This window comes from Oncorhynchus kisutch, linkage group LG1, assembly GCF_002021735.2.
Source record: "Oncorhynchus kisutch isolate 150728-3 linkage group LG1, Okis_V2, whole genome shotgun sequence".
Lineage (NCBI taxonomy): Eukaryota > Metazoa > Chordata > Actinopteri > Salmoniformes > Salmonidae > Oncorhynchus > Oncorhynchus kisutch.
The window spans coordinates 57626231-57646827 of record NC_034174.2 but is presented as its reverse complement, the minus strand read 5'-3'; the positions used below and the strand labels follow the sequence as shown (position 1 = coordinate 57646827).

The 20597-nt window shown below is 41.0% G+C and overlaps 2 protein-coding genes across 3 annotated transcripts in view; both read right to left on the bottom strand.

The window, feature by feature from the left end:
• The window catches only part of LOC109890902 (copine-3-like), a 56881-nt gene extending 44539 nt beyond the window's left edge, over positions 1 to 12342 (bottom strand). Inside the window, exon 1 of one of the 2 annotated variants that reach the window (XM_020483040.2) lies at positions 12281 to 12342. The gene's annotated coding sequence lies outside the window, so the exon portion shown is untranslated. The remainder of the gene's footprint in view (positions 1 to 12280) is intronic. The other variant, XM_031827670.1, reaches the window with a different exon arrangement.
• Positions 76 to 12393, bottom strand: LOC109890896 (RNA-binding protein 12). The gene is made up of 2 exons (XM_020483018.2): positions 12281 to 12393; positions 76 to 3569 (listed from the first exon to the last, which is right to left on the bottom strand). Exon 2 carries the CDS (start codon positions 3542 to 3544, stop codon positions 935 to 937), a length of 2610 nt encoding a protein of 869 aa, XP_020338607.1. The 5' UTR covers positions 3545 to 3569; positions 12281 to 12393; the 3' UTR covers positions 76 to 934.
• Between the last annotated feature and the right edge of the window lie 8204 nt (positions 12394 to 20597).

Below are 20597 nucleotides of genomic sequence, written 5' to 3'. Positions count from 1 at the left end.
CCTTCCCAAAACCATTTTATTGTTCATATAGAAAATCATCAAGCAAGTGAAAAATGAGAAAAATAGAATGGCTTGTAAATCTGTCAGGAATGTCATTTTATTGACAAAAGTGTAAGCTAAACAGTATATACACACTTGTGAAATAAGCTGGAACGTCCCCAAAAATATAAAACTTAAGTGTCTCCTGTTAGACAACACTACAAAACTAAAACATTCCAAATAGTATTTACATCTTTGCAAAACAGCTCATTTTCAAAAAGAGTATATCGCAGTGGGAGGGTTGGCAGATACAAAAAGTTCTAAAGAGCTCTGCAGACCATTAAACCAAATGCAATGTTCAACATCTTTTTCTCAGAAACAAGCAGTACAATTTATCATACAACATAGCTAGCAACAACATTGACATTTGCATTTATTAACAGTGAAAAACAGCATAGAGCAAATAAGCAAACGCTTTAACCATGACACAATGAGTGTTCTCTGTACTAACACCATGCATGGCAGCATTTGGAAAATCATCACAAAGAGAATGTTAAATCTATGGAAGAAATACAAGAACACAAAATGTGTCAGGGCATTTGAAAATAATACATGCTTCCTAAGTGAAAGTGACATCTCAGCACAGAAATAAGACTATCCTCTTAATCCAACCATATCATCCAAGGCTCTTACTCTAAATATGATGGACTCAAGCTACATCAACAGTTGGCTTTTTGCCATTTGGAAAATCCAAACATCCCACTTTAGCTATATTATACATCAAATCAATATAGCAGCGTTCCATTTGATTCTTACGCTACTAACAACTTGATAACTTTGGTAAAGGAGCTAAAGATAGTTGAGAGCTTAAATCCTAAATGCAAGTTCTTTCCTTTGCATTAATGAAACCGGATGTTTCACTTAATCATTATTGGTAGAGAGGAACATTGGAGTCTTATCCTAGGGTTATCTTCACTTTCCTAGCCCCAATAGGCCTATCATTTAAATCCATGACAGCAGATGATGCCTCCTCGTGTGACTCAAAGGCAACCATTGCCTCACCAGTGGGCAGGCCTTTTTCACTGAACTGTTGACAGACTGAACCAGGCAGCACTTGATACCCATAAAAGAAATCTAGGATCTCATCGACTGTTACGGTGAAAGGCATGTTTTGGATCTTTACAATGGTTGGTCCACGAGGGTTACCAGGGCCTCCGTGTGACTGCTCTCTCAGAGGGTCAGAGCCAGGGCCACGGCCCAAGGCAGACTGAGGGCGCACTTCTAAACGCCCTTGGCCACTTCCTCGGTTGTTATGGCCTCCGCTCTTTCTAGAGCCGTTGTCAAAAGGTGGCCTGTCCCTCATGCCCTCTGGTCCAAAGCCAGGTGGGCCATTGTTGCTACCTGGTCGGAAGCTTGGGGATGCCAGAACTGCTCCAGGCAAGTGACCAGCAACCATGGGTGGGGGAATGCTATGGGCTACATTCTCTAGACTTGCTGCAAATGGGGTTAGAGGAGGAGGGCCCACTATTCCATTACCTGGGACAGTAAATTGAGCAAAAGGACCATTGCCTAAATTGCCAACAGTGTTTCTGAGGAAGTTGAACTCTTCTCCTGTTATACTGGCAAAGGGGTGAGCTTGGGCTTGAATAGGATTCTGTGCCTGAGCATGGCCGTGTGCCTGGCCTTGAGAGTTCCCTTCAAATTTCTGGCCTCTCTTAACCTGTGGTGGTGGGTTTCTCTCAATTTCCTTCATCTGCTCAAAGGTGACCAAATGCACAAAGGCATCTCTGCCATTTAACTTCTGCCTGTGTAGTCTCTCAGCATTTAGCGCATCCTCCTCTACCCTGAACTGCACAACAGCCTGACCTAGACCATTACCACTGCTGTCAACCAGAACTTTCAGACTTTCTTCAAATACTGCAATGCCTTCCAGAAACAGATGGACATCTTTCTTTGACACATTATATGGAATATTTGAGATGTGTGCACAGTTTCTAGGGCTCTTGCCGGACTCAGAGTTGTTTTTCTTATCAACACCCTGCATCCTTTGACGAATGGAATCAATCTTTTCAAACATAGCTTTCTTACTGATGGGGTGAACTTGTATGAATCGGCTTCCCATATACTGCATGTGACAGCTGAGGGCAACCTTGTAATCCATTTCATTTTTCAACTGGACAAAGCCCTCACCTGTAGCTCGGCCAGTGGGTCCATAAGCAATGTAAATGCGGTCTTCCATAATGTCCAGCTTTTTGAAGAACTCACAGATCTGTTTATTTACTGCTTCGTAGGGCAGGCCTTTTAGGTAGACACAGAACTCCTTGTTGTGAGGGGAGCGAGACCTTGCATGATCTCTGGTTGAAGGAGATGCTGAATTCATGTTGCTGCGGTGGTGCTGGTCTTGGGGCACATTACTGGATTTTGAGTGGGCTTGCCCTCTAACCCCGTTGCCACCACTGCTGACACTCATCCACTGGCTCTCTGTGGCCGGAGAGATGTCCACGTACCTCTGCCTTAACATTCCGCTGCTTCTTTTGAGCGCCTCAAAAGTGTCCTGAGGGGAAAAGAACTTTGCCAGGGCCCTGCCGCTACTCCGGCCAATGTTGTCCCTGACCAGTCGGATGGAGTCCACCCCTAACCCACAGAAAAACTCCCCAATATCCATTTCAGTAGCTGAGAAGGGCAGGCCTTGAAGGTGGACATATAACTCGTCGGAATTACCTATTGCTGCCTTCATGTGTGCCTGGAGATTTAACAGAGGGTTCATATGGCCAACAAACATGTGATTTGGGGCCAGTCCACTAGGGGGTGGGACACCTGGGTTGAATGGTGGCATTGAGCCCATGTGGGACAGACTCATGGGAAGGACAGGGGGGCCTTGGGTTAAAGGTGACACAGTGGGAACAGGAGGCACAGAGGACACTGGTGGTGTAAGTGGCATGGGGGGTATGGAAGGCATGGGTGGCAAGGATGGCATGGTTGTCAAAGGGTGAATAGGTAGTGGTACAGAGTTGCGGGAGGACATGGCTGTTCTCATACTGGATCCCATGGTGAGATTTGGGCTGCTGAAGTTGTTGCTGAAACTGGGGGGCATGTTTCCCATGCCAGTGGGGGCAAACGTGGACACATTTTTGTTGCTTATGGTTTCATGTGCAGAGGCAGCTGTGGTGACGGTGGCTGGTGTGGTATTGCTGAACTCTTGTAAAGTGTTGGGTAGACTGCCCCTCCCACATGTGTTGACGGGGGGACCTGGCCTTCTACCATTTCCTGCTGCTCCCTCTACATTGCCCGTTTTAAAACGCCTGCGGCTAAGCTCAATCATATTCTGCATCTCGGTCTTGCTGCTCAGCAAAAGTGACACTTTTGAACCTTTGATTGCTCCCCCGTTACGCATCATGCCAAGCCTGGCATCTTCATCTGTGGCGAAAACAATAAAAGCCTCACCATGTTCACCCCCTACAATATGCACCCCACCATCTGGGATGGTCAATCCAGAGAAGAAATGGCGTATGTCCATGGTCCCCGCCACTATCGGGAGACCCTGCATGCGGATGACCACAGCCATGCTGCTGAGGCGAAACAACACACACCTGCAGGTGAAAAAAGGCAACCACCGTAAGACTAGAGGAAAGAGCAATGAACACACAAGAAACAAAGAGCAGGAGAGAAACCATGATTTACAAGACGGCTTACGTTTGTATATATATTCGATGAGAGCCCAATGCATCAGAGAAATTCAAAATGTATGTACAAGTATATGTACAAGTATTAGGTGGTTTGTCCACTCATCACCACTCTTAGACAGCCATCCACACATTGCTTCATTCACCACATACATCAGCCTTGGCTCAAGGACATTATGTAGACCCTAGGTCTAAAAAGCAAATATTGAATGTAGAAATGTTACTCGTAGGCCTAAATCTTGCTCATAATTATAGTACCACACATTTCAATGAAATTTAGGCTATACCGAACAGTGGGGTATTTGGAAATAGCCACAGGATGGTTTTTCATTACCGTCAAAACAATTTCTTTGACTTTTTTTAATGAATTCGAATATTTGTACCTAGTTTACCTGCAGTCAACTTGTGTAATACGTTAGGAGATGAAGATTGCGAACCCTCATTTCACCCGTCACATAATTTTTCATTATGAAGCTTGTTGGTAGTCCCAAGTCACGTGGTGTTTGTTTACAAGCACAACGATGAGAGACCAGAGCCTTGAGTCACTCACTGTTGCTAAGCACACACCAGGTGATCTACTTACTGTATGGAATTCACATCTAAATGTTTGCAAGCTAGATATTGTATAAATACTAAGTTAACGGTCTAAAATGTTGTAAATGCTCTGCAGTTGTGCATTTGTTTTGCTAATTTAGTAGCTAGTTAGCCATCTCACTAAGTGGTTAGCTTCTTCCAAAATTAAGCTTTGCTTGCTTGGAAACAGCAGACAATTCCCTACTGGATCAAAAGCCTTGTTGTCTAATATTTGTTTAGTGCATGCAGCAAACTGTAGCATTTTTTTGTTACTTGTATAACTTTGAGTTGGGATGTCTGTCTTGCAAATACTTTAGGTCAGAGACATTTTAATGTTAGCATTTAGATGGGATTTTACATGTACTTGTTAGCATTGCTCAGTGGGGTTTGAAAATAGCACCCCTTGTGTGGTACAAGGTCGGTATAAAAAGGTATGACAATCTGGATACAGCCCAAGCCTAATGCAATTAATTAATTGTATAAACCTACAGTGCAATCAGAAAGTATTCAGACTCCTTCCTTTTTTACACATTTTGTTACATTACAGCCTTATAATAAATTGGATTAAATAAATGTTTTCCCTCATCAATCTGCAGACCCTTTGTGATGAGACTCAAATGATGAGCTCAGGTGCACCATGTTTCAATTGATTGGACATGATTTGGAAAGGCACACACCTTTCTAGATACAGCTGAAGTCAGAAGTTTACATACACCATAGCCAAATGAATTTAAACTCAGTTTTTCACAACTCCTGACATTTAATCCTAGTAAAAATTCCCTGTCTTAGGTCAGTTAGGATTGTCAGAATAATAGAATGATTTATTTATTTCAGCTTTTATTTCTTTTGTCACATTCCCAGTGGGTCAGAAGTTTACATTCTCAATTTGTATTTGATAGCATTGCCTTTAAATTGTTTAACTTGGGTCAAACGTTTTGGGTAGGCTGCCACAAGCTTCCCACAATAAATTGGGTGAATTCTGGCCCATTCCTCCTGACAGAGCTGGCGTAATAGAATCAGGTTTGTAGGCCTCCTTGCTCGCACACGCTTTTTCAGTTCTGCCCACAAATGTTCTATGGGATTGAGGTCAGGGCTTTGTGATGGCCACTCCAATACCTTAGAGAGTGTCAATACAGGACTATTATTGAATCATACTACACCAGCTCAGATGCTCATCAGATGTGGCAAGGCTGGCAAACTATTACAGACTACAAAAGGGAAGCACAGCCGCGAGCTGCCCAGTGAAACAAGCTTACCAGACAAGCTAAATTACTTCTATGCTCGCTTCAAGGAAAGCAACACTGAAGAATACATGAGAGCATCAGCTGTTCCCGGACGACTGTGTGACCATGCTCTCCTCAGCCGAAGACATTTAAACAGGTCAACATTCAGGCCGCGGGGCCAGACGGATTACCAGGACGTGTACTCCGAGGACGTGTACATCTATGCTGGCTGGGTAGCAAACAGGTTTTTAGCAAATGTTTGAAAAAGGCCCCTTCACAAAAGATTGTGGCTGGATTTGACACAGAGGTCTACCGGCTGGCTAGGGTGTTCAAATACAAGACTCTACTCAAAGACAAGCGAGAGGCACTCACTCAGCTCAACACAAATAGGCTGACAATCATGTACTTCAATGGAGATGTCTGTGATAGATGGAAAACTTACAATGGACAGACATAGGAGCTCATAAGGTAGTTCCATAGGTTTTGCCTATTGCTGCATTATTGCCTGAATCCTTTTTTTCCCTCATTTACAATGAAACACTTCGAAGCACTTTATTTGACAAAAAACAATGAATGCAATGTTTTTTTTTTACAACTCTAGGTTTTGACTATTGCTTGCTGCATTGTTGCCTAGATTCCTGCATTACTTATTTGCATTTATAATGAAACACTTAGAACTGTATTAAAGCTGTGCATCATCACAAATGTACTGTTATCTAATTAAATTGTTGACGTTTTATTCATTCACATTATTAGACACTCTTTCTGATGATAAAATTAGCATAAATTGTAAAACACAGAATTCAGACAAATAAAAATAGGGAAAAAATGGAATTTGGGAAAAAACGAAATGGATTTCATAGGGCCCTAAATTGTCAGACTCTAGCCACCCTACTCATAGACTGTCCTCTCTGATACTGCACGGCAAGTGGTACCGGAGCGCCAAGTCTAGGTCCAAGAGACTTCTTAACAGCTTCTACCCCCAAGCCATAAGACTCCTGAACAGCTATTTCAATTGGCTACCTAGACTATTTGTATTGTTCCCCCACCCCCTCTTTTACGCTGCTGGTACTCTGGTTATTATCTATGCATAGTCACTAACTCTACCTACATGTACATATTACTATTATTTTACTGCTGCTCTTTAACTATGTTATTTTTATTCTTTACTTTACACTTATTTTTCTTAACTGCATTGTTGGTTAAGGACTTGTAAGTGAGCATTTCACTCAGGTCTAACTACACTTCGGCACATGACAAATAAAAATTGATTTGATGATTGTTTAAAATTCAGAGAGGATCAAATTAGGCCATGTGTTATCGCATAAATGCATAACAACATTAAAACACTAAAGGTGCAAGACAATTAGCCTATATGTGTAGGCTCAAGTCTCAAGCATTGTTCAGAACAGGTGTTGGCCAAAACAACCTAGTAAAAAGCAAGTAGAAAATGTGGTCAACAGAAGGAGATCAGTTCATGAAGTAGAGACATTTACTTGGGGCTTGTGGATAATGTGGTATCTTGTCAAAGAAAGCCACCAACATACCATGCTCTTCCTCTATACCACTCATACCTTGGTAGGTCATTCTTAGCTCTGCTCAACTTCAGAGGTTTCCACAATAGAGTACACTATCCCAAAAAGGACACTAGTCAAAAAGGGAATCAATAAGGTCAATGAATATAGCCTAACAAAGCTAATAATTACTGGTAAAAACCATGACGAGCAGACAAAAGGTTGTGGGGGTTGGACTGGAAGTCCAAGCCTGTTCAGGACATATTCACAAGCTTACCTGTAATAATGGTGCTTCGTTAAAACTGTGGCACAGGATATCCAAGCCAATCCTGACAGCAAGCAATTTAAATCAATTATTGACTAACAAAACAATAGGAAATGGAAGCAAAAACATGAGCAAAAAGCAGGCAAATGTAGGCATCCTTAGTGAACAGCATGTACAAAACACTCTCGATTCAACCCCATATCAGCTTTTGTTTTGCATCAGGAGAAATGCAGTAAATTGGCTTCAACAATTAGAGCACAAACTCCTTCAAATGGCTGCCGCGCCAAAAAGCCATACACTAATATATTTCACAAAGATTATGCATCTCATAATTTCTCATGTTGACATCAAGCATGAAAATACATTTAATACATCACAGAAATCCATAAGAGTTAAATAAACATCCATGTCATTGAAAACTTGTATTTCATTGCTCAAGTTTCCCTCGATAGCTTATCTTTAAAGTGTTCTATGTAAAATTATGTCAACTATATGGCCTACATATGCAAATAAGGTATAATAATATGGTAATGGACCGGTCAGTTGGAAAACTGCTTCTCATCTCCCACCAAACACATAATCTGATCATGGTTATCAAGAGACTCTGAAGCCCAATACCTGAACATACTATGGACAAACCTAAAATCAGGTCTGCTGCGTCATCAGTCTCACACTGAGGATTGTATTCAGACCCTGCCCCATGAAAAATGCAAGCCTGGGCCTACACTAAAATGTAGCCTCGCATATTCCTTATTTTGTATGGAAAATGCTAGAGAAAAAACAACCACCTGCATGTGTGTGAACTCAAAGCTTCAGCACACTACAATCTCTCAATTGTGTGGGAATCTTTCCACAAAACAAACAGGGGACAACGGTCACTCCTGTGAAAGCATCTAACATGGTCCACATCTGCAACAATGGACAATAAGTGAGGTCATCAACTGTGGTTGTCCCACCTAGCCATCTTAAAGTGGCAATCCGCAGTTGCAACAATAACAAAGCGGCAACTCGCCTCTATTTTGGGTAAAAACTGAGGAAAAGGCCTGGAGAAATGTAACCACTTTCAAATTCATAATGGCTATTGATGCAATGACTGGCCAACCAAGATATCAAAATCATAGTTTTCAGCATAACTTGAGGCCATACAATGCCAGTATCATTTACTCAAAATAGTCAATCTAAGATTAAAAAAATTACAGATTTCTTAAGTTGACGTTTTTGCAGAGGAAGTTTTAGTCGCGCAATTTTACTTCTATCCAAGGTGTGACATGTCTTATGTAAACAAACTCTGATCCATGGCACTGCTGGGCAGGTCTGTCTCACTGTATATGTGTTCTGCGGTATGATTGGATAGTGCGCAGCAGTGTGTATCCCGTGTTAGTGGGCAAGTTAGCCTTGTTGAAATCAAAACCAAACCCTCAAGTCATGACAAACTCACTTTAAAAATAAACTGTTTTGGATGAGACTGACTTTTTGACCAAAATTATCCAATTTACACTTTAGTCGATTTTGAAACTAGAATAAATGTTTGACTTTTCGATTTTAAGTGGCATCGATATAAGTTGTTTATTGCCTTCAGTTGCGCTTTAAACACGTGGTAGGCCCCCATCATTAAGTGGGAGTACACAGGGAGTACAGGAGGGGTCTGAGCACTCACCCTTGTAGGGCCCCTGTGTTTAGGATCAGCAGTGGAGGTGTTGTTTCCTACCCTCACCACCTGGGGTCAGCCCATCAGGAAATCCAGGACCCAGTTGCACAGGGCAGGGTTCAGACCCAGGGCCCCGAACTTAAAGATGAGCTTGGAGGGTACTACTGTGTTGAAGGCTTAGCTATAGTCATTTAGTTCAGTTACCTTTGCTTTCTTGGGTACAGGAACAATGGTGGACATCTTGAAGCAAGTAGGAACAGCAGCTTGGGATAGGGAGAGATTGAAAATGTCCGTAAACACTCCTGCCAGCTGGTCTGCACATGCTCTGAGGACTCGGCTAGGGATGCCGTCTGGGCCGGCAGCCTTGCGGTGGTTAACACGCTTAAATGTCTTACTCACATTGGCCATGGAGAATTAGAGCCCACAGTCCTTGGGAGTGGGCCGTGTTGGTGGTACTGTGTTGTCCTCAAAGCGGGCGAAGGTGTTTAGCTTGTCCGGGAGCAAGACTCCGGTGTCCGTGTCTTGGCTGGTTTTCCATTAGTAATCTGCCATATACGTATCGTGTCTGAGCCATTGAATTGCTACTCCACTGTCTCTGTACTGACATTTTGCCTGTTTGCTTGCCTTACGGAGGGCATAACTACAGTTTGTATTCAACCATATTCCCAGTCACCTTGCTGTGGTTAAATGCGGTGGTTTGCGCTTTAAGTTTTGTGCGAATGCTGTCATCTGTCCACCGTTTTTGGTTTGGGTCGATTTTAATAGTCACAGTGTGAACCACATCCCCTATACACTTCCTGATGAACTCAGTCACTGTATACGCCAATGTTATTCTCATAGATGTGCGAGTACTAAAGGCAATGTTTTGATGTGTCAAATTTGCTTAGTTAAAATACCCAGCTACATAAATGCAGCCTCAGGATAGGTGGTTTCCAGTTTGCACAAAGTCCAGTGTAATTCCTTGAGGGCCATCGTGGTATCGGCTTGAGGGGGAATAAACACGGCTGTGACTATAACCAAAGATAATTATCTTGGTAGGTAATACGGTCGGCATTTGATCGTGAGGCATTCTAGGTTGAGGGAACAAAAGGACTTGAGTTCCTGTACGCTATCACAATCACATTATGAGTTGTTAATCATGAAACATATACCACCTTTCTTCTTCCCGGATAATTCTTTATTCCGGTCTGAGCGATGTACTGAGAACCCAGCTGGCTGTATGAACGGGGACAGTATATCTGGAGAGCGCCATGATTTTATGAAACAGTATGTTGCAATCCTGATGTCTCTCTGGAAGGAGATCCTCGCCCTGAGCTCGTCTACTTTATTGTCCGGGGACTGAAAATTAGCTGAACTGCACATTAGCGAATATATACTCGGAAGTGGCGGATGGTGTGCACGCCTCCTGAGTCGGACTACAAGTCAACTCAGAATACCTCTTCTCCACCAGCAGTGTCTTGGAGCAGCCTCTGATATAAGTTCAGTTGCCCTGGAGGGTATGAACAAAGGATCCAATTTGGGAAAGTCATATTTCTGGTTGTAATGTTGGTGAGTTACCGCCGCTCTGATATCCAAAAATTATTTCTGGCTGTACGTAATAACACAAAAACCGTTCTGGGTTAATAATGTAAAAAATCACAACAACAACAAAAACAAAATACTGGAAAGTTGCTTAGGAGCTAGAAGCAGAGCTGCCATGTCTGTCGGCGCCATCTTCATATACAATGGTGCCACTGGACTCAGATCTACAACTCACTCATCAGTCTGAAGTGTCGCCCCTTGCGCAATTGAAGGACTTTTTCAACAGCGCGGGGGGTTGGAACTCAAGAGGGCAGTCACATGTGTTTGCGAGGCAGAGGTCCTGAGTTCCGAGTCTCGATATGAGCTGAATCGGGGGGAAATGGTATTCAATAAGAAAGCAGCGTGTCGTCCTTTACATTAACTTCCTGAACTTATCCCTATAGGCTTTAGCCAAGCGGGTCAACACAGTCTTGTGACATGCATGAGACCTGGTTCGAACCCAGTCAGTCACAAGATTAAATATGGAGTGAAAAGTTTATCCATGTTTTTTTTGTGCCACTCCCTTCTATAATATCCTGGCAAGGCCTGTGGTCATCATGCCAGATTGGCTTCAGAAACCACCAGAAGCTTTTGTTTACCATAGACCATTTGATTCGATACGTGCTCCTTATCTGAAATTATGAAACTTTGATCAACTTTAAATTATAGTTTGTAAACTTGATACAGACAATGAATGCAATCTACCATATTCAAACTGAATACATAAATATTCAATTTGAAATCACATTTTAAAACCGAACGCAATTTTCAATTCAGTTTCAAATCATTAAATATAAATTCAATGATACAATTTGTGCATTTCAACCATGTTTGGACGAATGGTTACACACCTGCTGGGTATACCGTTGTAAAACTTTTGCAACGGAAATCGTTCCCTCCAAACAGAAACCGTTTCCAACGAAAACGAGTTTCTATTGGACAAATTCAGGTCGGTCCCTCCTCCTTTCGTTTGGTTCTTAAACGGTGAACGGTTTCCGCTGCAAGGCGTAATGAATACACCCCTGGACTGCCCAATCTCTGGTCACGACAAATAGCACATATTGGGGGAAGTTGATGAAATAGCAATGGAATTGCATGGTCACGAAAACGCTGTCAACATGAACGAGACTTCATTGTTAAAACACAATTTGCCAATAACGTAGCTAAAAGCTCAGTCTGTCACAGTACTAAAGCGGTTTCCAAATGTGAAAGGCTGCAAAAAGACAGCAAATTCTGCAAGGCTACAGGAAGAGACCACAGACAAATTATATCTAGCCATTTCAACATTTGAATGTGTACCACATTACTCGAGAAAGGGCGCCGTGCAAGCTAGCTAACGTTAGTTGGATTGATATTAAGAGCAGACAGCCAATATGGCGTTGGTCCTGCAATGAAAACCCCTTCTCCGACCTAGAATCGAGCTAATTAATTAGCAAGATGGGTAGCTAGCTAGCATCATTGGCTAAAGACAGAACAATTGCCCTTCAACGTACTTATTCAGACTAGTAACTACCTAGCGAAACACGAGAACATCAAACGTTTAGCTAGCTAGTTCCCACATTTCTAAAGCTCACGAAAAGCATAACGTAATACATGTAATACATGAGTGATATAGCTTGTTGTTCGCTAAACACATAGCTAGCTAACCCCATTTGGGCAGGCCGAACATCTCACATGCCCCCCCAATATCTAGTAGCTAGCTAGCCCTTCTAGCTAACGCTATAGTCACCCAAAGTCTAACTGCAGGTTTGTATTTTCACTAATCTGTAACAACCATTTCAGTATTACTATCTCTGTAATTGCATTTGTCCGCTGTGTTTTTATTTGGTCCTTACCGAAATATATGTTAACAGATCTTTATTTTATGGTGCGTCCTCCTCTCTTGCTCTTCTCTCTCTGCTTGTGTAGTTTTTCTTTTTTGTAACAACACTACTCAATTCAGGCAAAAACACATCAAAAATCACCGTACACAATTTTAAATAAAATAAGACATCACATCATACATAATATTGCATTATAATATTCTACAAATTACATAGTAACAGAATTACATAGTAACAGAAGTAATTTAAAAGCTACAAATTCATAGGGGAAGGCTTGAAATCTGGGTTCTTGGGAAATGTACATATCTTGAATTTACTCAGTATTGAAATTAACAATAAAATCTAGCTTCTTATCAATGTTTAAAAAGAAAAAATGTGTTGCTCAAGGTAATATTTAAACAGACTTATTTGAGAAATATATAATATCCCAGAATTTGGATATTATATTGATAAAAACAACTTCTAAATAGAGGCGTTTGTTGGATATACACAGAGTGTACAAAACATTAAGAACAATTTCCTAATATTGAGTTACACCCCTTTTGCCCTCAAACGCCTCAATTCGTTGGGCATGGACTAAAACAAGGTGTCGAAAGCATTCCATGTTGACTCCAATGCTTCCCACAGTTGTGTGAAGTTGGCTGGACGTCCTTTGGGTGGTGGACCATTCTTGATACACAGTAAACTGTCGAGTGTGAAAAATCTAGCAGTGTTGCAGTTCTTGACACACGAACCGTTCTGCCTGGCACCTACCACCATACCCCATTCAAAGACACTTAAATATTTTGTCTTGCCCATTCACCCTCTGAATTGCACACATACACAATCTAGGTCTTCTGCTAGATTGGGTTGGCGGACAGCATCCAACTTTTAAAGTGCATACACTGCCAACTACTGTACTGGATTGTGAGGCCAGTCACGGCCTACCTACATTCATTAGTCCGGTTCCTCTAAGAAAGTAAAATAGAGCCCTGGACAACACTTTCCTGCCCCCACTACACCACCCAAACCCCATCCAGCCTCTCTAACCCTTTCACACAATCTCTCCATTCCTCCACTAAACACTCACACAGACCTGTTTCATGTCTCCCAATGTGGCATTCAAACCTGTGTGCCCAAACCGTAGTCTACACTACACAGCTTCCTCTCCTACATCCCATACTCCCCACCTCTTCCTTAACTTTTTTTTAAATGTAACCTTTATTTAACTAGGCAAGTCAGTTAAGAAAAAAAATATTATTTTCAATGACGGCCTAGGAACAGTGGGTTAACTGCCTGAACGACAGATTTGTACCTTGTCAACTCAGGGGTTTGAACTTGCAACCTTCCGGTTACTAGTCCAACACTCTAACCACTAGGCTATGCTGCTGCCCCATGTGATAAAATGACCCGTGCATGTGATAAAATTGTCTTCCCTTGCCCAGATCAAGGACTTGACTTCCCTGCGGCATCAGCCTTCTCATTACCCTCCACACCCACATGGGCAGGAACCCAGCAAAAGCTTACCACCACTCCCATCCTCTCCACTCCCATTAACAGCACCATCATCTCCACAAACAAGTCTCCCCTATCTGACCAGCCCGTCTTCACACTACTCAACACTGAAGCCGAATCAGAGCAAATCACTACGGAGGGTTTTCACCTCCTCCACCCATCTCAAACCTATAATCACGGCCAACAACTCAGCTACCGACACAATCAGTTAACCTCTTACATTTAAATCTGGGATATACACCCCTGCCCCCACCCTACCATATCACTGACTGCATCCTTTGAACCATCTGCGTATTTCCTTAATGTACCACAACGTTTGTGCGCGGATCTATATATCAATCCATTCATGCTTAAAAACCCTTCTTTAACCTGTGTCCTCCCCCTTCATCTACACTGATAAAAGTGGATTTAACAGGTGACATCAATAAGGGATCATAGCTTTCACCTGGTCATTCTATGCCATGGAAAGAGTAGGTGTTCCTAATGTTTTGTGCAGTGTAAATAATGTAGCACCTTCTAACCTTCTTCACCTCTCTAGCCTTGTTTGGTATACAAAACATGCAAGGCATTAACCATGCTTTTTTCCAATCTGGGTCTTGAATACTGAGTTCCAATAAAACTTTCTCTTGGGGTGACTCTCTTTTGACAATGAAACACCTCTTAATTGTTTGTTACCACATCTTGGATCATTATTTATTATTAATATCCATTCCTCCAACTAAGCATTTATGGTTAAGTCTCAGATCCTATATGACCTCATTAGGTGAATAAGGCCATTTGGGATCGCATTGATCACAGCACCAAAGTATGTATGTATGTTCTACCTCTTCGTTTTTTATTATAATGAAGTAACTCATTATTCAAGATATTGGTTTGATAAAGGGAAAAGTTGTGTATGAACCTCAACTTCCACACTAACAGATGTTGTTCATGACGTTTTCATAGTTTTATGGGCAATTTAGATGTAGTCACATGTTAACAAATTCTAACCAACAATCTTCTCAAAGATATTGTGGAACGAAGTACCAAATGGAGTCAGGTGTAACGATACACCTCTTCATCCAGTTAACTTTAAAAAGGTATAATTTCCATCCAAAAAGTCTAACATATCAAACCCTCCTGCTTTCTCCCCAGCTTTAACTGCATCCTTAAGATTTTTATGCTTATTCTTCCAGAAGAAATCCACAAAGGCTTTGTTAATGTCTTTGCAAGTAGTTTCACAGACAAATAATGAAAGTGCAGGGTATATGAAACAAGACAATCCTTCTGCTTTCACCAAAATAACTCTGCCTAGAATAGACACGTCTCTTTGTAACCAATTATTGAAAAGGAGAATCGCTATCTTAAAAGTCTGGATGAGAAATTCATTGGCTGTCTGACAATGTGGTTTTTGGTAATATGAATACCCAGATACCAACACTGTCTCTAACATGAATATTACATATTGTAGTTTCTACATTATCATATAAACAGAGATCATACTTTGAGACGTTCCATCCTATAACAGAAAACAAATCAATACGTGTCAAGTGCTTTGGCAATTTGATATTTGCTTTCCAGGAATATTGTCAGCAAACTGTGAGATCATAACCTCTCCCAAATATTGATAGACCTTTGATGGGTCATTAAGGATACTTGGAGATAATAATTCCAAAGTTAAAACCAGAAAAGGTGAAATTCCGCATAACTGGTGAACACCACGTTTGATAAATAGTGTTTGATTGTAAAATTACTGAACTTAATGTCCTTATGTCCTCATTGACAGTTTTCAAAAAACTTCCAACAAACATTTTTCCAAAGTAAGAAAAAGGAATTGATGTTCAATGGTATCAAATGCCATGTAGAAATCTAGAAAGAAAATAACAGCTTCTGCTTGTGTGTCTAGCTAGTAAAATGTCAGTATTTCTCTCCCTAATAAAAAACAAATGATATACAAATATTGCTCCACAAGGTTGGGATTCAAATTCACACATTGAGATGAGTGAACACAAATTCTCCATTTTCTCCTTTACTGTGACATGAAACCAGTGTTTACTGTCAACCGCATGCTGCATGTTGTCAACATATAGTGAATAATGATCCATTAACTAAATGGAATGTAACACATACAGTTGCAGTCGGAAGTTTACATACACCTTAGCCAAATCAATTTAAACTCCGTTCACAATTCCTGACATTTAATCCTAGTAAAAAGTAAAAGTTGACTCAAAATGTACTCAAATTATGTCAATTAGGCAATCAGAAGCTTCCAAAGCCATGACATCATTTTCTGGAATTTTCCAAGCTGTTTAAAGGCCCAGTCAACTTAGTGTATGTAAACTTTTGACCCACTGGAATTGTGATACAGTGAATTATAAGTGAAATAATCTGTCTGTAAACAATTGTTGGAAAAATTACTTGTGTTATGCACATAGTAGATATACTCACCGAATTGCCAAAACTATAGTTTGTTAACAAGTAAATTGTGGAGTTGTTGAAAAACTAGTTTTAATGACTCCAACCTAAGTGTAAGTAAACTTCTGACTTCAACTGCACTACATAAACTAACAATTTTGTAACTTGCTCACAGTCATGAAATCCAATGGTCAATGCTGTTAAACTACTTAAAGTCAGGAATCTGCTACAGCCCCACTGCTTGTGTTGTGTGCTCGGTTATTAGTATTACTGTCCGACCCAGCACTATGGTGAAACAAAAACAATAAAATTGCTGGGGCAAACAGTAATACTAAAAACCGTGTGCACAACACAAGCAGGGTAGCGGATTCCTGCTTCAAGAGCACATAATTTCTGTCAATAATAATACTTTGTCAAATAAAAAAGGAACAAAATTATTCAGGTCTGCCAATACAAAATATACTTGTAGGCCTACACTAACATAAGTCAGGAAGTTCTGCGTTTCTAAACGGTATAAATTATTTCCAGTCATCCCAAGAGTGGCATTTTAGGCGCAAAACTGAGCAAGTTCACTATTCACAATGCTCTTAGGTATGTTTCCTGAAGGCTCTCTCTAGTGCTGAGTCCACTTAATGCTCTTTATATCGATCCCTTCTTGCATCATCTCCCACAAGGGGCTGAAGAGAAAAAGAAGTTGGAGAACAATGAAGACATTGAGAACTGTTAGAGTGCATTGATAATGTTGCAAAATAAAAGGATAATATATTATATTCCATTAGCTCTGGGATGGGAAACCTTGATGGGGGTGTGGGCACAATAATTAAAAAAAATTAATAAATAGGAACTCATGAGGACCGCAATGGCTCGCGAGCCACATCCATACCGACACACGCTGTATGCCTTTTTGGGGCACCCCAGCCAATTTGGTAATTCTGCCATGATTAATACAAGTTTAGATAGCTGGCCGCAAGACTAACTTACAATCTAAAAAAATGTTAGCTGACATAGGCTAATTGAGTGACTATCAGTGGACCAGAAGACCAAATTCATAAACTGCACCTTGTGTATTCTAATATTCTTACTCTCAACATTAAGTTGAGACCCCGACGGCGTTCCTCCCCCAAAAAATTGATCCACGGACCTAGAAAGGTCCGGTTTCCTGGACACAGATTAAGCCTGGCCCTGAACTACAAGGCAAATTCTCGAGTTTGTTTTGTAGTCCAGGTCTGGTAAAACTCTGTATGAGAATGTTCTACTCGTAATTTCTCACCCTCATCTCTCTCAGGCGTTTGACCTGCCGAATGCACTTGTCCGCTGTATAGTCCACTTCTGCACTAAAATCGGCCAATTCGAAATTGTCAGGCAACTTGGAGAAACAACAGACTAGGTAAGACACCAAAATAATACCATTCAGCTGCAAAATGTTCTTCTTGACCCTGCTCTTTTTCAATTAGGAATAATAAAAAGGAAAGTTTACATCTTTAAAATCCCATGACCATCAATGTGAGCTTCCCGAGTTGTGTTTCTGTTACTCACCTGACTGAGGAGTGCGGTGTCAGACCGAAAACATTCAAGTTACTAATAGCGGATCAACAAACATATAAGGAATTATTCCATAAAGTGACTACAGAGTACAATCCACCAACTATTAAGTGCTACACTCAATCTGTCGGCATATGCAACATACTATTGCTCTAATGTGATTAACTCATACACCACTTAGACCATACATAACAGCTCAAAAGGAATAAAGGGACTCATTTCATGAACAGATTACCAGCCAATTACATATAGATGGTTCTTGTGGAAAATATAGTAATTCTACTTCCACCCACACATACCCAGGTGAAGCACAGAGCAGGGGATCTTTGCTCTGGATCACCATTCATCACAACATCAGGGATCTCTGATATGATCTTCTGCACAAGGCGGTTTGCCAAAATGGACACACGGCTGTGATCATACTGGAAAGGAGATCAATAAGTAACAAAAACACACATTATATATATAATACTTTTAAAAAAATCAATAACTGAATTTATTCTTTCACTGAAAAGAATATACCACCACTACACATTCAGTAAAACACTTCCAATTTACCCATCGACAACCTGCAGCAAATAAGATGGGTCGTTCCACTTCAAAAAGTATAAGCAGTCACTAACTCTACCTACATTAGCTTGACTAACCGGTGAACCTGTAACGGTACCCCCTGTATATAGCCTCGCTATTGCTTAATTATTTTTTACTTTTATTTTCTATTTTACTTAAGTTAAGAAAAAAATTAAAGTGTTAAAGCATTGTTGGTTAAGGGCTTGTAAAGTAAGTTATGCATTTCACTGTAAGGTAAGCAATACCTGTTGTATTCGGCGCATATGAAAAATAAAATTTGAAAGATTGACACCCATCATCTCAGATTGTTCTGAAATTGTTTGTGAGAAACAGATAGGATTAGTATCCCTGCAAGATTATTTTGTTGAAATATAATTTAATCTGAGAAATTAAGCTAATTGACTGCACCCAAATTGGCCATTTTAATTCATAGGAAATCAAATCTAGTACCTAATATGAGATTTGGACAAAGCTTTTTTCTAACAATGAGTTAGACATGAGGAATCCAAAGAGAAGGTCAAAAGCCACCCACGGTTTTCTGGTCTTCTGCAACCTTCCGGTTACTGATGTGGGGGACATCAAGCCCCCCCCACAAAAGTAGGGGCCTGGATCAGAAAACCAGACAGTATCTTGTGTGAACACCATTTGCCTTATGCAGCGCGACATCTCTTTCACAGAGTTGATCAGGCTGTTGATTGTGGCCAGTGGAATGTTGTCCCACTCTTCAATGGCTGTGTGAAGTTGCTGGATAATTGGTGAGAACTGGAACGCTCTGAATCGACGTACGACAGTGTTTCCCAAACATGCTCAATGGGTGACATGTCTGGTGAGTATTCAGGCCATGGAAGAACTGACATTTTCAGCTTCCAGGAATTGTTTACAGATCTTTGTGACATGTACATTATCATGTTGAAACATGCGATGGCTGTAGATGAATGGCATGACAATGGGCCGCAGGATCTCATCATGGGGCGGCAGGGTAGCCTAGTGGTTAGAGCGTTGGACTAGTAACCGGAAGGTTGCAAGTTCAAATCCCCGAGCTGACAAGGTACAAATCTGTCGTTCTGCCCCTGAACAGACAGTTAACCCACTGTTCCTAGGCCGTCATTGAAAATAAAAATGTGTTCTTAACTGACTTGCCTAGTTAAATAAAAGGTAAAAAATTAAATAAATAGTATTTCTGTGCATTCAAATTGCAATCGATAAAATGCAATTGTGTTCGTTGTCTGTAGCAAACTAAACTACTTGCCCACACAACACCATACATATCTGCCTGGTAGAGTTGAAACTGGGATTCATCCGTGAAGAGCACACTTCTCCAAATGGACATCAAAGGTGAGCATTTGCCCTCTTCAGTTGGTTACAATGTCAAACTGAAGTCAGGTCAAGACCCTGGTGATGACGAGCATGCATATTCCCGAGACGGTTTCTGACAGTTCGTGCAGAAATTCTTTGATTGTGCAGACCCAGAGTTTAATCAGCTGTCCGGGTGGCTGGCCTCAGACAATCCCGCAGGTGAAGAAGCCAGATGTGGAGGTCCTAGGCTGGCATGATCTGCGTTGTGTATTTGACATACTGCCAAATTCTCAAAAACAACATTGGATGCGGGTTACGGTAGAGAAATGAACATTCAATTCTCTGGCAACAGCTCTGGTGGATATTCCTGCAGTCAGAATGCCAATTACACGCTCCCTCAAAACCTGAGACAGCTTTGGCTTTGTGTTGTGTGACAAAACTGCACATTTTGTAGTGGCCCTTTTTTGTCCCCAGCATAAAGTGCACCTATGTAACGATCATGCTGATATGCCACACAGGTGGAACGATTATTGTGGCAAAGGAGAAATGCTCACTCACAGGGATAAACAAATTTGTGAACATTTTAGAGAAATAAGCTTTTAGTGTATCTTTTATTTCAGCTCATGAAACATGGGACCAACACTTTACATGTTGCGTTTATATTTTTGTTCAGTATATTTAGGTTAAAAGGTTACCTATGTCTTCGACAGGCTGCCTTACAGCAATCGCATTGTTCACCGTCATCAGACACAACTTGTGTCTGGATGAATTGTTTCCTCCAGTAGCTATAAAAAAAAATGTCAACGTTAAGATCAGCATGTGGGGTTTTTAGGACATGCAAACATATTGAAGAAATAGGCTAAGTTACTTGAAAAATTGAGCTTATTCTTGGTACAAGCAGTAGTGGATTTATACAATGAGGCTCTATAAAACATTGAACAAATGTTTATATTACACAACCAAACAATTAAGCTTGCCTGTAGGTCAACCTGGCCATTAGTCTTCACAGGAAGATGGGTTATGTCAAAGCCCT

Excerpts from the sequence above, each read along its gene's own strand:
- LOC109890896 (XM_020483018.2), bottom strand. The coding sequence starts at position 3,544 with ATGGCTGTGGTCATCCGCATGCAGGGTCTCCCGATAGTGGCGGGGACC.